The sequence below is a fragment of the Rhipicephalus microplus genome, chromosome 7, assembly GCF_043290135.1.
Source record: "Rhipicephalus microplus isolate Deutch F79 chromosome 7, USDA_Rmic, whole genome shotgun sequence".
NCBI lineage: Eukaryota > Metazoa > Arthropoda > Arachnida > Ixodida > Ixodidae > Rhipicephalus > Rhipicephalus microplus.
In genome coordinates, this window is record NC_134706.1 from 6,620,643 (window position 1) to 6,639,394 (window position 18,752).

The following is an 18,752-nucleotide window of genomic DNA, read 5'->3' on the forward strand; positions in this document are numbered from 1 at the left end:
TCACGTTTCTGTTGAATACGAGGCATTTACTTCTCAGTTAGTGGTTATATTTTTCACGAACACTGTCGTTACTTCTGTAAGCATTGTGGTCATACCCAGTGATATTTTCACTTGATAGCAGTTCCCCTGCTATCCGAGCGAGTGATTTCTTCACCCCCCCCCCCCTTCGTTTAAGCGCTCTCTGCCTCAAGATTCACTGCCAAGTGTTGAATAATGACTCCCATAACCTAGAGAGTTCCAGCCATGTGAACTGCTGTGCTTTAGATATGAAATGACCTTAAACGTTGGTATTTATAGTTCTTAAATCCACAGTATCCAGTCCGAGCCTCAATAACAAATGTTCATTATCTGTGGGTTTCAATAGGCATATCAATGAACATATTACCAAAAAAGAAAAGAAAAAGACAATAAATGATGTTGTCCATACACCAAATACATGCGCCTTTCACAGCAATCTTGGGCAGTGACCAGTAACTAGCAACGCGCTATTGCTAACCAGGTACTTTTCCAACAAGTAACTTGCAATTTTAACACCATAACTCGTTAAACGGCAAAGGTAACTTTAATCCAATACAGCTGCCAAACCATGTTATTTGAACAAGTACATAATGACATTACAGCTATTAAAGAAACGGCGGAGGCGGAAAGCACTGATGCATATATTTATTTCGCGTGACAGAACGATAACATCGTATTACTGATGACATCTCATTGCACCGAATCTCCTAGAGTTGTTTTCATTTAAACCTGAGTTCCGATCCCTTTTTGCGTTGTGTCTTGTCTTATTTTTCTTATCTCACTGGTAACTTGACCTTACCTTACATCCTTTCGAATAAAAATGTGCTATGATTATTTTTGTGACATTTATATCACTATTATTAGTTAACAAAAGGTCAAGGACGTTACTTGTTCGATGCTTAACTTTAACAAGCTACATTACTCCAATTTGCCATTGTAACGTCATTTTTTTTTTTCTGCTCCAGACAACTAACTGGAACAATGTTAATTTTTTCCAGGACTGCTTTGAAGCAAAAAGCGTGGGCAGAGAACTATCAGCCTAACGATGGCGCACAAACACGTACACGCTAAATAATGCAGAATACGGTAGAACGCGATGATCTGTTTGGGAATCATTGAGATGGACCCTGTAGCTGTTAGTGGTTAACCACGTTGCCGTGTCGGTGTCCTGAGTACCGTCGTGCTTGTGGGATCCCCAAGCAAAACAAGGCTGCCCACGGTGTCACCCGGCATTGAATCAGTTCGATCTCAGACTCACCCGTTCCTTCATCCGCCACGTCTGTGTGGGGATGGTTGGGCACGGTTCTGGAGCGTGTCGAGCATCGCTGAACGCAAGCGGCAACTTCCAGTCCGGCAGTTGACTGGAGTCGTCATCCAGCTCGGGCTCCCGCATAACGGCGACCATCGGTGTGCTCTAACGCAAACGTGTCGCCGGCATCACTGAAGGACTGCCGTGCGCCGAGCACGGGGCTCGGACACACGCCGAATCGGGACGAGTTTCATGCTTTTTTTCAGTGACTGACTTAACACACAGAGCAGGAGCGTAAAGTTTGTAAAGTCACAGGGCACCACGATGCATTACCACCTCAAGGTAAAAGCGCAATACCATGGTTACCAACCTTAAACCGTACATGCGCTATCCTTACGCATTGTCTTTCGCCGTAAGTGGTGAGTGTCCGCGAGCCACGAAACGCCGATGTTCAGCGTTTTCTCTGCTTTCGATACATTTAGAATATTTAGGTGTATTCAGAGCAGTCGACTAGAGCGCAAAATACTAGCGTCGGCATGGTGCTAGTAAAATGGCGCGTAAAGAGTCGCGTTCAAAGCATTGGAAATCGGTCTCATTTGCATAATCAAAGCCAGTCGATGTTGTTGACACGTGGGTCCTTCCGAAAGACTAGGCACGCAGTCATATGCACTCTACGAAACACAATCGTGCATTACGGAGTGAACGTCAGCCAATGAGCCCAACTTGGTGCTCTTCTGCATAGGTGCAGAAACACGTGAAGCCTGCTGTCCTCCGCCTCCATTTTTTTTTTTTAATTTGTTTCAGCACCAAAGCCACATCAGAATACCTGCTAGGTATCAGTGGCAGTTCCAGAGGTGCGGGAGAGGGGCGTCGGCAGGCCCTTGTCATGGGGAGTGCAATTAACCCGTGTTTCACCAAGGCTTGGGGAGGTAGGGTTGTTGGTGCTGGTGTAGCTGCAGGGGGGCCCTCACTCCCCTGCCGATGCCCATGGGTAGGGGCGATCACCATGAGGCAGGGGGAGTGGGGGGGGGGGGGCAAGTTTTTTTCAGCGCCCCACTCATTACGTCAATGTATGGGGCTGGCTTTGCGCCCTCTCACGCGAATCGCAGCACTCCTCTCCCTATTGTCACTGCATAGCCTGCTGACGAGAGAAAGATGCGCGCGCACATAGTGCTTATATTATGCAAACAATACGGGGGGGGGGGGGGAAGGAGAGAAGTGTACACTATCTATAAAACTGGTTGTCTTAGGGGCTCAACGTGGCCTTCTTGGCTAATGTTAGGTCTTTCCTTGGCGCAGACTAGAGAAGTCGAACCACAGCCTGTCACAGATCATGCCAGAATGTCCAAACTCCAGCGTTAGAACTATCGTGCAAATCTGACAGCGGCACCTCCGGTAGAAGCGCGGGCCTTCCGTGCTTCGGCTGGCGCGGGGACCAAACTTGGCGGGCGGCTGCGCGAATCGTCTCCATCGGTGAGCGCGGCGTGATAATTAAACAGCGGCGCGCGGTGGGTTTTTTGCAGAGACCCGACGTCCAGCTTTCAGAGCTTCGCTCCTAGTAGTAGTAGTAGAAAACTTTATTATAAACATAATCCAGACAGGCTTGAACTCCTGAGCCCCGAAGAATATACGGGGTGGAGAGCGAAGTCTGTCCGGCAGGGTGGTGCCCCTATTCCAGGGCCCCACTGGCTCCTAAAATGGCTACTGAATGCGCAAAGACTGAAGTTCAGAAGTAGCGAGAAGCACGGTCGGACTTGAGGAGCACGCACTGTCGAGTGCACGCGCAAGCCGCTCCTCTAGTCCGACCGTGCCAGAAGTAACCTGAAATTTTCGTCGCCAGGCAAGGGTCCGCAATGTAGCCATAATCGTCGCAATGTATCCACCAACGGCAATCCTGCTGAAACATGTGCCAGGGATCGTGGGTGGCAGTCCTGGGGCAGTGCGGATCCAGCCACTCATTTCAGGGAGGGCGGTCGCCTGAGGTAACATATCTGAGAGGGGGCATAGTCATGATCTTATCTGTTTTTACTAGAAGGAAGGATCGTGGTGTGAGAAAGCGAGCAAGTTCCTTGTTCGTGCCTGCGGCTGCGTTCCTTGTTCCATCCTCAGGGTTGCGGTCAAGTAGCCGGCGGTTACTTTTATTTTATTTTATTTTATTAGATCTACCTCTTGTTCCGCAACTGTTTTAGTGCATTGATAAGTGTAACTTCTTATTTCATGTCTGTTTCTTCTCCGGGCCAGAGGCCTGCCCTCTGGTCAGCCTCTGTTCCCCCTCAAGATCTTCCTCTGGAGTTGTTTCTCCGCAATGGAACCTGTAGCGTTCCTGTCGCTTTGGTGCCGACCACCGGTGGGTTCATCCGCATGAAAAACCCCAAGACAATCCAAACGGAACTTCGTGCGATCACTCCCCACTCTCTACTGATAACAGAGGTTCGTCAGTTTGGACGCGGGGGGATACTATGCTGCTCACCAGACAAGGCCTGCATCCAAGACCTTCTGAAGTGCACTACTTTTGCATCACATCCGGTGAGCTCTTTTATCCCACCTCATCTAGCTTGCTGCAAAGGATTGGTTCGGGGGGTAGACGCAAGTCTAAGCCCAGCAGAAGTCTTGGACATCTTTTCCCCAGCAGGTGTTATTTCTGTTTACCGCTGTACCAAACAGGAAAACCAACAGAAAGTTCCCACTGAAACTGTAATTGCCACATTCGCTGGAACAGATCGCCCTTCGGAGATCAAGGCATGGCCGCTTATTTATAAGGTCGAAGCTTTGGCTCCCCGTCCGCTGCAATGTGCTAAATGTTGGCGCTTTGGACACAGTACTAAAGGTTGCCGATCGGAGACTCGATGCCGCATATGCGGAGCCATATACGGGGCTGGTCATAGTACTGCTGAGTGTCAATCAGACAATAAGACATGCTGTTTGTGCAAGGCAAATCACGCTGCAGACGATCCTAACTGCCCCGCAAGATCAAAGGAACTTCAGGTGATTGAAATCATTGAAAGGAGACGATGCTCTCGTAGAGAAGCAATTGCAGAAATTCAAAGCAGGAGTCAGGGTTATGCCGGTATAGCAGCTCGTTCACCTCTTTCTATGGATGCATCACTTTCTCAGTCCATTTCTGCTATGGTAGAAAAGGCCGTAGAAAAAGTATTAGAAAATTTTTTACTCAATCTGTCCGACTCACTCAATAGTATTATGGATTCACAGATGTCGGGTACATCTGATCGAATAACTAAGCGTATCCAACCTCCTAGTGCCTCAATTAGTAAACCTGCCGAACATCAGTCAGATGTCTCTATCGATAATGAGGCAATGCTTTCCAGTCCTAACACAACTGAGCAGGAAGGTATATCTGATTCAGAATCAATAATTAATCGAGATGTAGATATGGATGCTCGCCTTTTGAAACGCACCAGATCACCCACTAGCAAACTTAATAATTCTTCTCATCCGAAAACAAAAAAGAGTGTGAAGGAACCTAGGACTAAAGCGGACTTCTTAAAAGATAGTATCTTAGATCAAGCAGTTGCTACTGCTTGCTTATCATCATAGGGTACCTTAGAGTACTTCAGTGGAACTGCCGTTCAATTCTCTCTGCAACTACAGACTTATTATATCTAATTTCTCAACAATCTCCAGACGTCATAATTTTACAAGAAACTTGGCTGTCTTCTGATCAAAACTTCTATCTAAAAGACTATCAGTGCTTTCGACTGGACCGAGACTCACGTGGTGGAGGATTAATGTTTTTCATTTCATCCAAAATTTGCCATAAAGCACACTTAGTTTACCAACAAATATCACACGATTATGAAGTATTGGTGCTGGAAATTCACTTTCCCGGATGCGCGCCACTATCTATAGTCAACAACTACTTTCCGGCTGGAATACAAGATGAAAGAGCCCTTGACGTGACTGCGAGTTTTTGCAGAAACAGTATGCTATTTGTGGGAGACTTCAATTCCCATCACGTTTCATGGGGATTCCGCACTGATTCATCAGGAAAACGGTTGTGGGACTGGACTAACCGGAATAACCTTATTTGTTGGAACTCCAGAGTTCCGCCATTCGTTCGATGTAATTCGAGGTCCGTCTTAGACTTGACATTTGCTAGCTCAAGTGTGACAATATTGTCTTGGACTGTTCTTGATACTGCTACAAGTAGTGATCACTGCCCCCTGGTATTTGAAGTCAGCATTCCTTTAGTGACGGTGGATCGCCAGGTGCAAACTTTTGTAAACTACTCTAAATTTAAAAAGAACTTACAGTCAACGCTGTCTTCCTTGCCCAATCTGGAAACAAATATGAAAGCTATGAGCCTTTGTTCCACCCTAAAGTGTACAATTAAAAAATCACAGTTCACTATATCTTCAACAAAGGGAAAATTTATATCTGCCTGGTGGAATGCGGATTGCGCCAGAGATTATAGACGCCGCAACGCTGCATGGAAAAAACTCCTCACCAACCAATGTCCGACTAATTGGAGAAATTATTTATTTGCTAAAGCTACCTTTAGGAGAACAGTTTCATTAGCGAAAGACGATTATGAAGAAAAACGGTACAGCTACTTATCCAAGAGTGGCAACAAGAAAGCTCTATTCAGATTTCTCCGTAATCGTAAAGCTATTACAGCACACGTAGATATTGACTCAGTTATTTTTTCTCCAACTGATTTGGAAAATACATTAACGGAAATTGCAATAGAATTGGAGAAGAGATTTACATCACAAATCAAAATAAAGTGTGCAAAACCGTCATTCGAAAATGATTTTATTGAAGTAAGTAGGGATGAACTTGCGCAGGTCGTTCGTATTCTGCCAAACACAGGTCCTGGACCAGATGGCGTCACTTCGGAAATGTTAAAAATATTATTCGACATCTCTCCTGAAGACCTCCTTAACGTTGTCAACTATTCACTTGAAAATAGTTGGATACCTCCTGACTGGAGACTTGCAAAAATAATACCGCTTCTTAAAAAACAGGGACTAGGAATGCAGATAGATAACATTAGGCCAATCGCTTTAACATCACACGTAGTTAAGTTAATAGAAAGAATACTTTACATTAGAGTTACGAAGTTCATAACAGATAATGCGATACTCAGTGCGTGCCAGATTGGATTTAGACCAGGTTACTCTATATGGTGGGCGCATGTTGATTTAGAGGCTCGTATAAAGCTTGCTCGGCACAGACGACAATATGCAGCCCTAGTAACCCTTGATTTAGCCAAGGCATATGACAGTGTTGAACATGCTATTCTTATCAATGTCCTAAAAGATCTTACGTTCCCGCAGTACATAACAAATTGGATATACGAATTTTTAAAAGACAGAAAATTTTATTGCTTCCAACGAGGTATTTCCACGCCGAAGTATAGCCAAACGAGAGGTGTTCCTCAAGGCTCTGTTCTGTCGCCTGTGCTATTTAACATTTTGTTAAGTTCAATACCACAGAGTGATAAGGTACACGTATATATATATGCAGATGATATCGCGTTCTTTGCATCTGACAACGATATTTATTCACTACATTCGACTTTACAGTGTTATTTGGCAACATTAGAAACCTGAATTCAGAAAATTCATATGAACCTGAACGTAACTAAAAGTGCTATAATAGTTTTTCCGTTGGACGCACCAGTTACTATTTCTCTTCAGTACCATCAAGAAATAATACCCCAGGTTAATTGTATTAAATATCTGGGAGTACTGTACGATCAAAAACTGAGCTGGCGTGACCACATTGAATATATTAAAATTAAGGCTACACGCGCTGTTGGAATGGTAAGTAGGCTTGGCCGCCTCCGTTCCGGTCTTCGCAGAGATACGATGATCATGATTTATCGCATGTACGTTCGTCCGATTCTTGAATTTGGATGTGTACTATTCTCTGGTGGACCAGCATACAAAATAAACCCCCTCATTCTCTTAGAGCGGGAAGCCCTACGTAGTTGTTTAGGTGTGCCAAAATTCACAGCTAACAATGTTTTGTATCAAGAAGCTCGGATACCCACCCTTGCTTGCAGATTTCGTATTTTAACAGTAAACACCTATTTAAAATTTTCTGAATCCACTTTAAGAAGGCGACAATTTGTATTCTTTGCCGAGCCTGGTGTCTTTTTCAATGAGCATTAGTCCCGTTTATATAAACCCCAAGTGCTATTTGTTCAAACACTTCTAGATGCTTTAAATGTTAATATATTCGAGATCACACCATCTCCCAAACCAATCGGCCAAGTGCAAATAGAATTTGACGATATCTTTCCCATGAACGCTAAACACTTGCCCTCTAAATATTTGATTGGTTTATTAGAACAACACCTGTCTCAATTAGGTACTAATACAGTAATTGCAACGGATGCATCTATGAGTGGCGAGAAGGCGGGTGTGGGTATTTTTTCTCTCTCATTATTCTGGTCATTTTCATTACGCCTCCCAGATTATACACCAATATTTGAAGCGGAATTAACGGCCGTTATACTAGCTATTCGTAAACTTCCTTTGACTCATTCGACAGCTGTGATAGTGACTGACTCGTATTCTGTGTGTTCATTCTTATCATCGTCGTCGACATCAGCAGTACTAGAGACTTTTAAATCATTAATCCCAGCAAACATCCGTCTAGTGCGAATGATATGGGTGCCAGGCCATCGTAGTATATTTATAAACGAGATGGCTGACAAACTTGCGCGAACATCTCTTGATCTTCCGATTGTGCCAATTATGCCTCCTACAGCTTATGTAACAGCAGCGAGGTTTAGAAAACTTTCCCTTCTTGAAGACTCATCTAAAACCATGATACCGAATCCAGATTTCTCGCACCTGCACTTCACATGGAATAATAAGTGGTGTCCCACGCGTAAATTGGAAGTCTTGGTAACAAAATTACGTTGCCGTGTACCACCTCTTAATTTCTACTTAAACAGGTCTGGTCTGGTGCCATCCCCTCTGTGCTCAAGCTGTAACGAACCTGAACATATCGACCATTTTCTTATCACATGTCACCGATTCAAAAATCAAAGAAAAAACTGCTTCGAAATTTTATTCAGAAAATTAGGAATATCACTTAATACTCCCAATATTTTGTCTTTTGGGGCCATTTCATTGGGACATAGCGACAGGAACATCTGCGGGGCTCTCTGCGATTTCATATATAACACAAGAAGGTTACCTTGCTGAGTCAGCCATCAGCTCTCGAATTTTACTAGTCACACTACCACTTACTATTTAGCTGATACACTGCAATGATTCAACTTTCAGGAGAATTTCATATAACGATTCCACCACAGATATTTAACAAATTCTATTATTTCTCCCCCCCCCCCTTTTTTTTCTCTTTTTTTTCTTTTTTTTAACATTGCGCCAAATTAATTTCACAGTCAAAACACAGTATTCATATTCCCCTAATCTAGAAAATCTATAGGTATTTACTTGCATTAACCACCGGCTTCTTGGCCAATCCCCCTTAGTGGGTGAGAGCCACAAAAGAAAGGAACAAGCAAGCAAGCAAGCAAGCAAGCAAAAATGTAACAGCTACAGATGCTTCTGTCAACCATGAAAAGGCAGGCGTAGGAATTGCGTCTGACTTCCTCGGCTGGTCTTTCTCAGTAAGGCTTCCAGATTTCACTCCTATATTTCAAACCGAGCTAGTAGCTATTATTTTAGCTCTTCGAAAAATTCCTGCGACCGAGACCAGTGCAATCATCCTAACAGACTCACTTTCGGTGTGTGCAGCTCTGACAACCTCCGAACAATCTCGTGCCCTATAGCAGCGTTCCACACATTAGCACCGCCCCATTTAAAACTCCTCAAATTAGTGTGGGTCCCATGTCACTGCGGATTACAATTAAATGAATTGGCAGATGCTTTGGCACGAACATCACTTGATGGACCAGTAATTTCAGTACTTCCCGAGTTAGAATACTTATCAGGGGTTAGATATAGGAAATTCGCTATTTATACAGATAGTTTAGAAAATATCACACAATGGACAGATTATCAGCACCTCAAATTTCCATGGGAAGCCCAGTGGAGTCCATCAAAAAAACTTGAAATTGTGCCGTGTCCCCCATTAAATTTTTATTTACACAGAGCTGGTCTGACACTTTCTCCCCTTTGTCCGTTTTGCGAAGAATCAGAAATTACTTAACATTATTTTGGCTCATGTCGGAACTATGCGTCAATTAGGAAACGACTTCTAGATATTCCATTTGCGAAGCTAGGTTTAAATTTAACCACCGAAAATGTTCTAAATTTTGGTGCCTCTGTTTTGGGAAATTGCCACGGAGATGCATTCGATGCGGTGTGTAATTTTATTCAAGACTCTAAACGTTTTTCAACATAAAGCCCACGTTACCAGGTACTCAAAAAAAAAAAAAACGGGCCGAAAAGTAATTTTCAAATCTGGATAAATCCGTGACATGCCAAATTAATCGAGTTTGGCAAAACCAGCTGTCTGGTCGGCTCCCAAAATCAAGGTATAGCTATTAGTGTCTACTTTCTTGTTGATTTTTTTTTCTCACTATCTGAATCTTTAGTTTTTCTTTTTTTTAATATAACAGCTGTCTTCACTCTACGACTACCCCCCCCCCCCTTTTTTTTTTCGTTGTTAGCAATAGTGCAGTTATCGTTCATGAGACTATATGTTCTCTTGGCCAATCCCCCGGAGTGGGTATGAGCCATGGATTAGAGACTACAAACAAACAAACAAACAAACAAACAAACAAACAAACAAACAAACAAACAAACAAGCTCGATCGCTGGTGAATAGGTCACGCCACTACCGCTGGTTTCAAATGCATTTAATGCACAGCCTCACCGGTACGGCGTCTCTTCTTTTCCGTAACAATATGATACTGTTATTATCAAGAAAAAGAAAATGAACATACATCTGAACTTTGCATAAAGATACTTTCATTTTTTTCAATACGTGCGCGTACATTCCGTACTTATTTTGCACAACAGCCATGCAAACGCAGCAATTTCCGCCATCCTGTGACCTCGTTCTCCATGCGACCACGGTGCCAGTACTCCCAAATTCTCACTGCCCCATGACCCGCATTTCAGAAGCCTGAAACGAAAAGGGACGGGCCTAAACAACCCTGTAAAATAGCTACAAGACAAGATGGCCAACAGTTTGTTGGCACTGGATGAAAGCTTAAGCCAAGCTCGTAAGAAATATCCCGGACCAGCGCCGGGGGGGGGGGGGGGAGGCTCTGCTTTCCATATGATGCAGCCCCCCCAAAAAAACCCGAGCCCCCCCCCCCCATACTCTCTACATATGTGACATTGATCTACATTGATCCCCTTGATTCGTTCCATACTTACAATGTCACTTGCTTTTTTAATACTTTTGTACAATGTTTTCTTTCAGCATCTTCTGTTTGGGCCCTGTAAGAGATGGGAAGGAAGGACGCTCGTTGATGGCATCCGGATGGAGGAACTGAACGCCGACAAGAGGATACGGGAAACATAACAGATGTTTATGACATTATTTACACATATTTACAGAAAAGGTTGGGATAGTGGTTTCACAAACCACGAGCGTGGTGGTTGAGCCCTACATAGTTCAGAGCCCGATGTCCAGCACTCTGCCACGTCGTTTTATGCCTTGTCGGGCTTCCCCTCTCAGAGTCGAACACCAATCACGCACACACAGGTGAGGGAGGCGAGCATGCAAGGTCCACGTGAACACTGCACAATGGGTGGCGCTAGCAGGGCTCTCCCGCGTCGTTTGTGTGCCGCCACTCGAGAGTTCCCACGATCCTGGCAGCATACTTCAAAGGGTCCGCCGATTTTGTTCGCTCAATTAGCGGGGTAATTTGCGGTGGCCGTTGGTCTCCTCCAGGAAGGTGCTGTCTCTGTTGGCCTCTCTCCAATGGTTAGCGGCGTCTTGGCGACATGACGTCTCGCCCTCTGGCTAGCACGTACAATGCCTGACGAGCATAGGCAGTCGACCGGTCGGCTTGGTGATTGGGGATCAAAAGGGAGCGCCGCTCCTCTGTCAGCTCCCGCGCCGGCCCCGCCAGCCCTCCTGTCGCCCGACGAGTCGATGAGGCCATCAGTCACGCTGCTGCTCGAAGGGACGACCAAAGGGTCCGCACTTGAAGGACGGGACTCGCCTCTGCCCGCCGCCTGGTCTGGATAATCACTCAAATACTTGACAGCGTCCGTCAGACTTGGCGCCGAAGGGATTGAGAGACGAATCCCCAGGCCAAACCTAACAGCCCTTACTTGGGCGTGCGATACATCATAAAATAAATAAATAAATAAATAAATAAATAAATAAAACAACCATAAGAAGAAACACTTTCGTGTTCTCACCTCGTCACAATTAAAGCGCTCTTCCGCAACTTTTTTATATAACTTCTTTTTATTCTCCAGTCATGTACAACGTATAACAAACTCCACAAGAGATTTCACAGTTTGTGGGCGCCGTTGATGGATCCGTAGTGCTGCCTCTTGCGGCTGAAGCTCGAATAGAGTTTGCCCATCTTCGCCATAAAAGGATGATTTTCTTTTGTCACAACCGATGATACAAATGAAATTGTTAGCGTTGTTACAACTTGAATATTTCAAATAAGCCACCGCATTTGACCGGAAACGTGGCTTGCCCTCAAACGCGCTGACGTCGGACCATTTTCAAGGCGCTAAAGTTTCAGGGTGTAATTTCGTGTTGTAATCGAAGACGTTCTACGTTGGTCTACGTTGCACTGCCTCTATTCAGTTTCTCGTTCATGGACGGCATACGAGTGCTCTGCGCTTCAACTAAGCTTTTCATGACAGCACCAACGCATAATGATTGGAATGCGGACTATCTGTGAAGGGCTGCGTCAAGTCGTCGTCACAATAACGAACGCCTAACAGCGACAATGTGCAGTGCGGTACACTGTGAAAGGGAACACGATGAGCGCGTTGCATTTTCCAGGTCCCCGTTGCAGCAAGTAGGCTTGTAAACGTGGTTCGTGCATGCAAATAGTTCGTCAAAAGGACTGTCATCGATCAGCAGTCCTATACAAATGATGTAAGCCATTAGGTTTTTCTACGAGAATAGCAACATCTCTAAAACTGCGACATAGGCACGCCATAGCGGAGGGATCCTGAAATTTTGACCGTATGGCGTGCACTGGAAGCCTTCGGGTTGGCAGCCGAGCATTCGTGACCGCGAAACGACCGTGGCGGTTTTTTCCTAGAGAAAAAAAAAATCTGGACATGAATTTCAAGCGAGTGTTCCCTTTAAAAAAGGACACCTCAGTACATGTGGCACTTTAGGGTAAAACGAGAGGACGCGACATGCACGAGTGCCGATTATGTGTGCCGATTATGCAGACGCCATAACGTTCATTCGCATTAAAAGGCCACATATAAGCGGCCAGCAACGTGCCGCGCGGAAATCCGAAAGGGGAAAAAGAGAAGTACGAAACAGCAGGGCATTCATAAACCGCAAGCAAAGTAAAAACCGGACGGCTACTTGTCGTACTACGGAAGTGAATTGTTAACGCGCGGCCGCTTGTATGTGGCCTGCACGACGACTACACGTTAAGGTCGCTATAGCTTACGGCGCGTAGTTTTTGTTTTTTCAGCTCATAAACGTCCTTTCGTCGACCAAGTACGCAACCATCCATTCCCGTTTAGCAGTCTGGTAATCAATGTATACTTGTTTCGACTATGCGGCACTTACGCGGAATGCAATTGGGCATTGAAGACGTGCGTGCGAATGTTGGTAACTTTTCTTTCTGAAAAGCCACGCAAACAGCCGAGCACACTACACCGTAAGCGAAAATTACTCCGTGATGATGGCGATGATTATGGTTTGGTCGAGTTTTTTCTTGCCTATTTTTTAATCTTTTTTTTCTGGACATCTTTCATATTACTGAACTGACTACAAAGTCAAGTTACCTCCCGAAGTCCTAATGCGAAAAATAAAAGCGATAAACAAACTCCCGAAAGGCGACATCAGATTTCAAGAGAATTTGCTTCAAATGCTCTATCGAATTTGCGCGTGGCTCCGTAATTCACTCTGCGATATACTTCAAGAGCTCAGTGCGACTGGGGCCGCATAAAATCTCGGTCGGAATGAAATTGAAGCTAGGCATAATCCGGGACTTTATTTAAGAAGCAGAGCTGTCGTTAAGACTACCCAAGGGCAGGATGAATTTGGCTGCTTTCTCGCCGAGATCCCAACGGCGCTGCCCGCCATAGTGTTCCTATAGTTTCCGTTTTGAGTAAATCAAGAATCCATTCTCGAACGCTGTTCTGCCTCTTGGATCCCTTCACGCGCTCTGGGTACCTAGAAAATGAGCACACGGATTCTGAGTGCAAGGGCACGCCTGGCTGTACCAAGGGCTGATAAGACACCGCCCATCTTCTTGAGCAAGAAAGGAAAAAAAATCGAGTCGCCTCTTTTCTCCATGCAGTGCAGTCACGTATTGGGAAAAAATATATATATGTGCTTTACACTCCGGAGCACATTTTTCCCCCCCTTCGAAGTATACCTACGTCAGTCTGAGCAAGGAAAAGGAAAGAAATGCGGGAACTGAAATGCATGTTCTGTTCAAACGACGCCGGGCAGTGGTTCGGTCCGTGAGCACCGCGGACGATCAGGCGCTGACTTCGTTGCAGGCCGTGCTGTTGCCTCCGCAGTGGCACGTGCGCCCCCACTGTCCGCTGGGCAGGCACAGGTGGCGGCAGCCGCCGTTCTGGTGACTGCAGGCGTTGGCCACTGCGCGCGCGGAGAGAGAAACATTTTACGTCGAGCGATCTGGGAATGGTTGGCGTTATCGTGACCGCCATCATTGGGTAGAAAGAAAGAACCGGTCACGGTGGACAAGAGAGTCACGACTGACCTTTAGCTTGTGCTCTTCTTTCTTTATGAAAAATACGGTAAACTTTCCATCTAGAAGTTGGCATTCGTCACCGAGTGTGTCACTTCTCTCTCTCGAACATGCCTAGTGAGAAAACTAATAAAAAAATGTGGGACGCAGGCAACCATCTGCGTGTAGCAAGTACAGGGGCACGAATTAAATAGTCAACTTCGCGCCGAATGGACAACCACACAGAAAGAAACACATGAGCGCCCGTGGTGTCTATGTGTGTTTCTTTCTCTGCGGTGTTGCTTATTATGCACGAAGTTGATTATTCAATCAAGACATGCACCAACTAGCCCAACAGCGAGTTCTACTAGGGGGGCACGAAATCTACCCATACATTGACTTTAGTAGGAGGAGGGGGGGGGGGGGAGCAGGGCATTGCAATGATCCTTTGACCAACCTCTCCTTAAAGAGGATTGGTGCGCGACTTCGACCGGGAGATCGGGCAATCGCGGATTGAGAGCACACGCACAGGGTGTGGTGAATAGTCTCTCACGTCTGACACACTTGGTAGCTGTGGTTCTGCCCAATCTTTTAAAGGCATCGTCGTGTATAAGCAATACCCTACCCATAATCTATGCAATAGTGTTTCCTGCATGCTCTCTTATAACCGACATGGAGTGAATGTGCGACTTCTGCAGCACTCGGTTAATTTCATAACAAAGTGGTCGTTGTGGCACAAGAACAGCGCAGAAAACGGCACGGAGAGGACAAAGCGTTCTCTTTGGTGGTAAGCACTTACATTTGTATAAATATACGCCGGTGAATCTTGTAAACCTAGAATTTTTTTTTCTTCTAACTAAAACTTGTGATAGTTTGATGTTCTTCATGTATTTTAACTGATGTTTTTTGGGTGTGTCCACGAAGTTATCTGTCATAACTTTTTGTATGCACACATGCAGTTTTGTTTGGTGTGACCAGATTGTTTAATAAGAGAAAGACTTCTCCACTCTGTATATGCGTATATTTACAGTGTCAGTATATGTATTATGTGTAATTGATATTTCCCGCTTCTGTCCATTACTTTTCTCATTGGACCCTACACTAGCCTCAGGCTATGGGTCCAATCAGTGTTTGTAAACCTCATGTGACAAATGATAATAAACGTTCAATCAATAAAAAAAACGCTGACGTCCGTGTTGTTGTCTGCGCCGTTTCACCACACTGCAGCGTTCGTGAACCGACTAGACCACATAAGAACCCTTGTTCAAAGTGGTCCGGAAGCTGTCGATTATGCAATTTCTGCAAGCCAGAAAGCATGTCTGAAATCGTCCACGCTCATGAACTCACACTGAGGACACTTGTCCGAGACGGCGGTGATTCCGTACAGCTTGCCGTTGCCTCCCAGTGGCAACTTCAAGGGCTCGGCCGTGCCGCCGTTCCGGTCGACCACGTGGATGAAAGGACTGCAACGAAGCGAAGTAAATACCGCTCGGTAATGGTCGGACAAACACGGAAACGAACGCATCGCGAAACTGAGGCCCAGACGAACACGTCGTGGCACGCTTATCACTGCCACGTTAGGCCTAGTTGATCTCGGGCGCCACCATGCTTGACATTCAGTAAAGACAAACCGTTGCGCCATCCACGTTCCAAATAATAGTTAGGAACGGCCCCAAAAAACACGGGACACAATGCGATGAGAACACGAGGACGTTTTGTTACCGTTGTGCCGTTCTTAACTATATCACCAACTCCCCCAACTGCCAATGCTACCACGTTCTAAAGTTGCATCGAAGGTAATAAATGTGCGCGGTAATTGCAATAGTCGGACAAAGTTGCAGAATTCTAGAATAAGGTGCGTGGCTACGCGAAGCTGCACGCCCTCTTTCTCTGAAGGGAGAGGGCTCGCGACGTCGGGTTAAAAAGTCGCGCGCTGACCCGCTGCAACGCTATAGGTGCATTCGGGCCTTTCGGTGTAGACAGACAGCGTTGCAGTTCAGCGCTGTGTATTTTTCCTCTGCACTTAGTCCCTTCGTCTGGGTGAGCTGAAACCTTTCTGAAAAGCAATACCAACTATATCCCACTAAACCACGCATCGTCATCGTTTGATGCCACGTCGACTGCGGCAGATTCAACCGATCCCACGCACACACTCACATGGTCCAATCTGTCCAGTAGACCTTTCCGGCAGCCACGGCCAGTCCGAACGGGTACTGCGCCGGCGTGTACACGACTCGCCGTCCGAGCCCGTTCAGGTTGACGCACTCGACGGTACGTCGTCCGGCGTCCGTCCAGCACAAGTCGTTGTGTTCCAGGTCAAGCGCCAGCATGTTGGGCGTCTGCAGGCCGTCACCTTCCACCAGCACCAGCCGGCCAGAGCCGTCCATGTGGCAAGACTCGATGCGCGGAGAGCTACGGTCCCAGTCGCTCCAATACAGACGCCTGCAGTGCAACGACGGGAGGTGACGGCACAGCTAAGGATCATTATGGCGTTCACTCGGAACTTCATTAAGCTTAAAGGGCTCCCGAGAGGGAAATTTCTTTTTGTGAACTTATTATTGTGATTTGTAGCTTTGTGTTTGGTAATCACGGAACTGAATCGTAAATGCGTGATAGTGGTTACGGACACCGGAGGCGGCGGCGGACAACTATACGACGCATGCGATTCTTGTTGCGATCTCATAACAACTTTCGCTACAAAAAAAAAGGAACTGCATACAGAAATAGAAGACACCATTTCACGCCACCTGGTCGGCTGTCACATTATTTCTAGCCACCCACTCCCCTCCTGTCCGTCATACCGAGAGGTCCGACATCACTTGAACCAGCCCACAAAGGGTCCCGACCCACCAACGGCTGAGAAGCACTGCTCAAACGCATCTTATGATTAATGCCGGCGTATTTTTTGCACCCATTTTTTTTCGTCACTTCCAGGGTGATTGCTTCGTCTTTCTGCTAACGCATAGATAGGAAATATTCCGTTACGTTAAAGCCAACTATATGATCGGTCTATTTCATAGTTCCAGCGCCTGCATTTTGATATCGATATTCGAGAATACCTTTCATAGTAGCCCTGCCCAGCCTTGATATGTAATCACTGTTAAAAGAACAATAAACGATACAATGACGGCACGTATTCCATGCAAAATCCTCTGTCGATTCAGCGTGTCGCCGACCACCGTGTTGGTCCAGACCTTTACGTTGCATGAGCATGTGCAAAGGATAAAAACCACGTTTTCTAACTCACCAGAAAGTGGCACTATGCTGTTATAGAAGAATCAAGTTTTTCGACCAATCTTGTTTTCGTCCTCAGACTGTCTCAGTTGTCAATAAACCAATAGAAGCGTTAATGAGCGTAGAACACGATGCGGAGGCGCGATTGCTTACCCTAACGCTGGGTGCACGGCGATGCCCCGAGGGTTGACTAGTCCCGTGTTGACGATCACGTGGTGGTACGCGCCGTCCAGGGAGGCGACCTCGACCGTGTCGTCCACCGAGTCCGTCCAGAAGAGGTTGCGAGAGGCCCAGTCGAGGGCAACGCCCTCGGGCGACCGTAGGTTCGCCCGGAACACCTCGGCCGACGACCCGTTGTAGAAGGCGCGCCGCACGGCTCCGGACGCCGCGTCCGTCCAGTAGATGCGCTGCTCGACGCAGTCGGCCGCGATCCCGACCACCGTCTGATGCGGTTCCATGAGGAGAAGGCGTCCCGGGTTGCTCTTGCTCGGTTCCAGGGGCATCTGCAGAATGGACATGCCCTGGCCGAAGAGCAGGTACTCCTCTCCGGTGGCCCTGGGCGCCGGCGCGCACGTGCGCCCGTCTCCCGTGAAACCGGGTTGGCACTGGCATACGTGTCCCCTAGATTCGGCGGCCACGCACTCGGCGTTCCGGGCGCACAACGTCGGGTCGTCCAGGCACGACGGAGGTCGCACCGCTGACGGACGGCACACGTAACCGTCCCCGTCCGTGCCGGGCTCGCAGACGCAGCGTTGCGTCCCGGTCGTGGGATCGTACACGCAGCGCGCGTACGGCCCGCAGTCGCAACCCGGGGTCGGCCCGGTGTCCACGGATGGCCTGCAAGTCCGGCCGTCGCCTCGGTAGCCGTGCGCGCAGACGCAGCGATAGCGCTGACCGTCGTAGGCGCACTGGGCGTTCGGGTCGCACTGGTCGGCCGTCGAGCACTCGTCCAGCGGCTGGCAGCGTCGGCCGTCGCCCTCGAAGCCCTCGAGGCAGCGGCACTCCCGGCGACCGTCGGGAGTCGCGACGCAGGCGGCGCCCACGGGGGCGCAGTCCGAGGACGTGTCGCAGGCGGAGTCTGGGCCCAGAAACAAGCACGTGCCGTTTTTTACCGAATTATATCGCAGTATCACGAATGCTAAATGAGTAAAGCACCAAGAGATGAAATAATCGTGAACACGTGGTGTCGCTGCTACCGACGTTTCGACAAGTAGACTTGTATGCTCCAGGCTGCAAGACAAGTTCATTCGTCAAAACGTCCACTTCAGCGACAGTACATGCCCAGAAATTCATCTATTCTTCCCCTAAACTTCTGCATTTTTTTATAATTAGTAAAATAACGCGTAGAATGTCGCGTACGATTGAGCAAAGAGTCGCTCGACCACGTTTGCCATGCTCATTTCGTTTTTCGGCTCTGCAACTGAGGCCCAGCAAAAC

The 18,752-nt window shown here is 47.0% G+C and overlaps 2 protein-coding genes across 5 annotated transcripts in view; both read right to left on the reverse strand.

Moving 5' to 3' along the window:
• raptor (regulatory associated protein of MTOR complex 1) overlaps positions 1-1,596 on the reverse strand; it is a 51,318-nt gene extending 49,722 nt beyond the window's left edge. For all 4 annotated transcript variants that reach the window (XM_075868527.1, XM_075868526.1, XM_075868525.1 and 1 more), the window contains exon 1: positions 1,277-1,596. In XM_075868527.1, coding sequence (XP_075724642.1) covers positions 1,277-1,423 — 147 coding nt within the window. In that variant the 5' untranslated portion in view covers positions 1,424-1,596. The remainder of the gene's footprint in view (positions 1-1,276) is intronic.
• Positions 1,597-13,796: 12,200 nt separating this feature from the next.
• The window catches only part of Ndg (Nidogen), a 30,737-nt gene continuing 25,781 nt past the window's right edge, over positions 13,797-18,752 (reverse strand). The window contains exons 10-13 of the mRNA XM_075868537.1: positions 17,469-18,393; positions 16,239-16,523; positions 15,429-15,544; positions 13,797-13,990 (exon numbers count right to left, since the gene is read on the reverse strand). Coding sequence (XP_075724652.1) covers positions 13,869-13,990; positions 15,429-15,544; positions 16,239-16,523; positions 17,469-18,393 — 1,448 coding nt within the window. The 3' untranslated portion in view covers positions 13,797-13,868. The remainder of the gene's footprint in view (positions 13,991-15,428; positions 15,545-16,238; positions 16,524-17,468; positions 18,394-18,752) is intronic.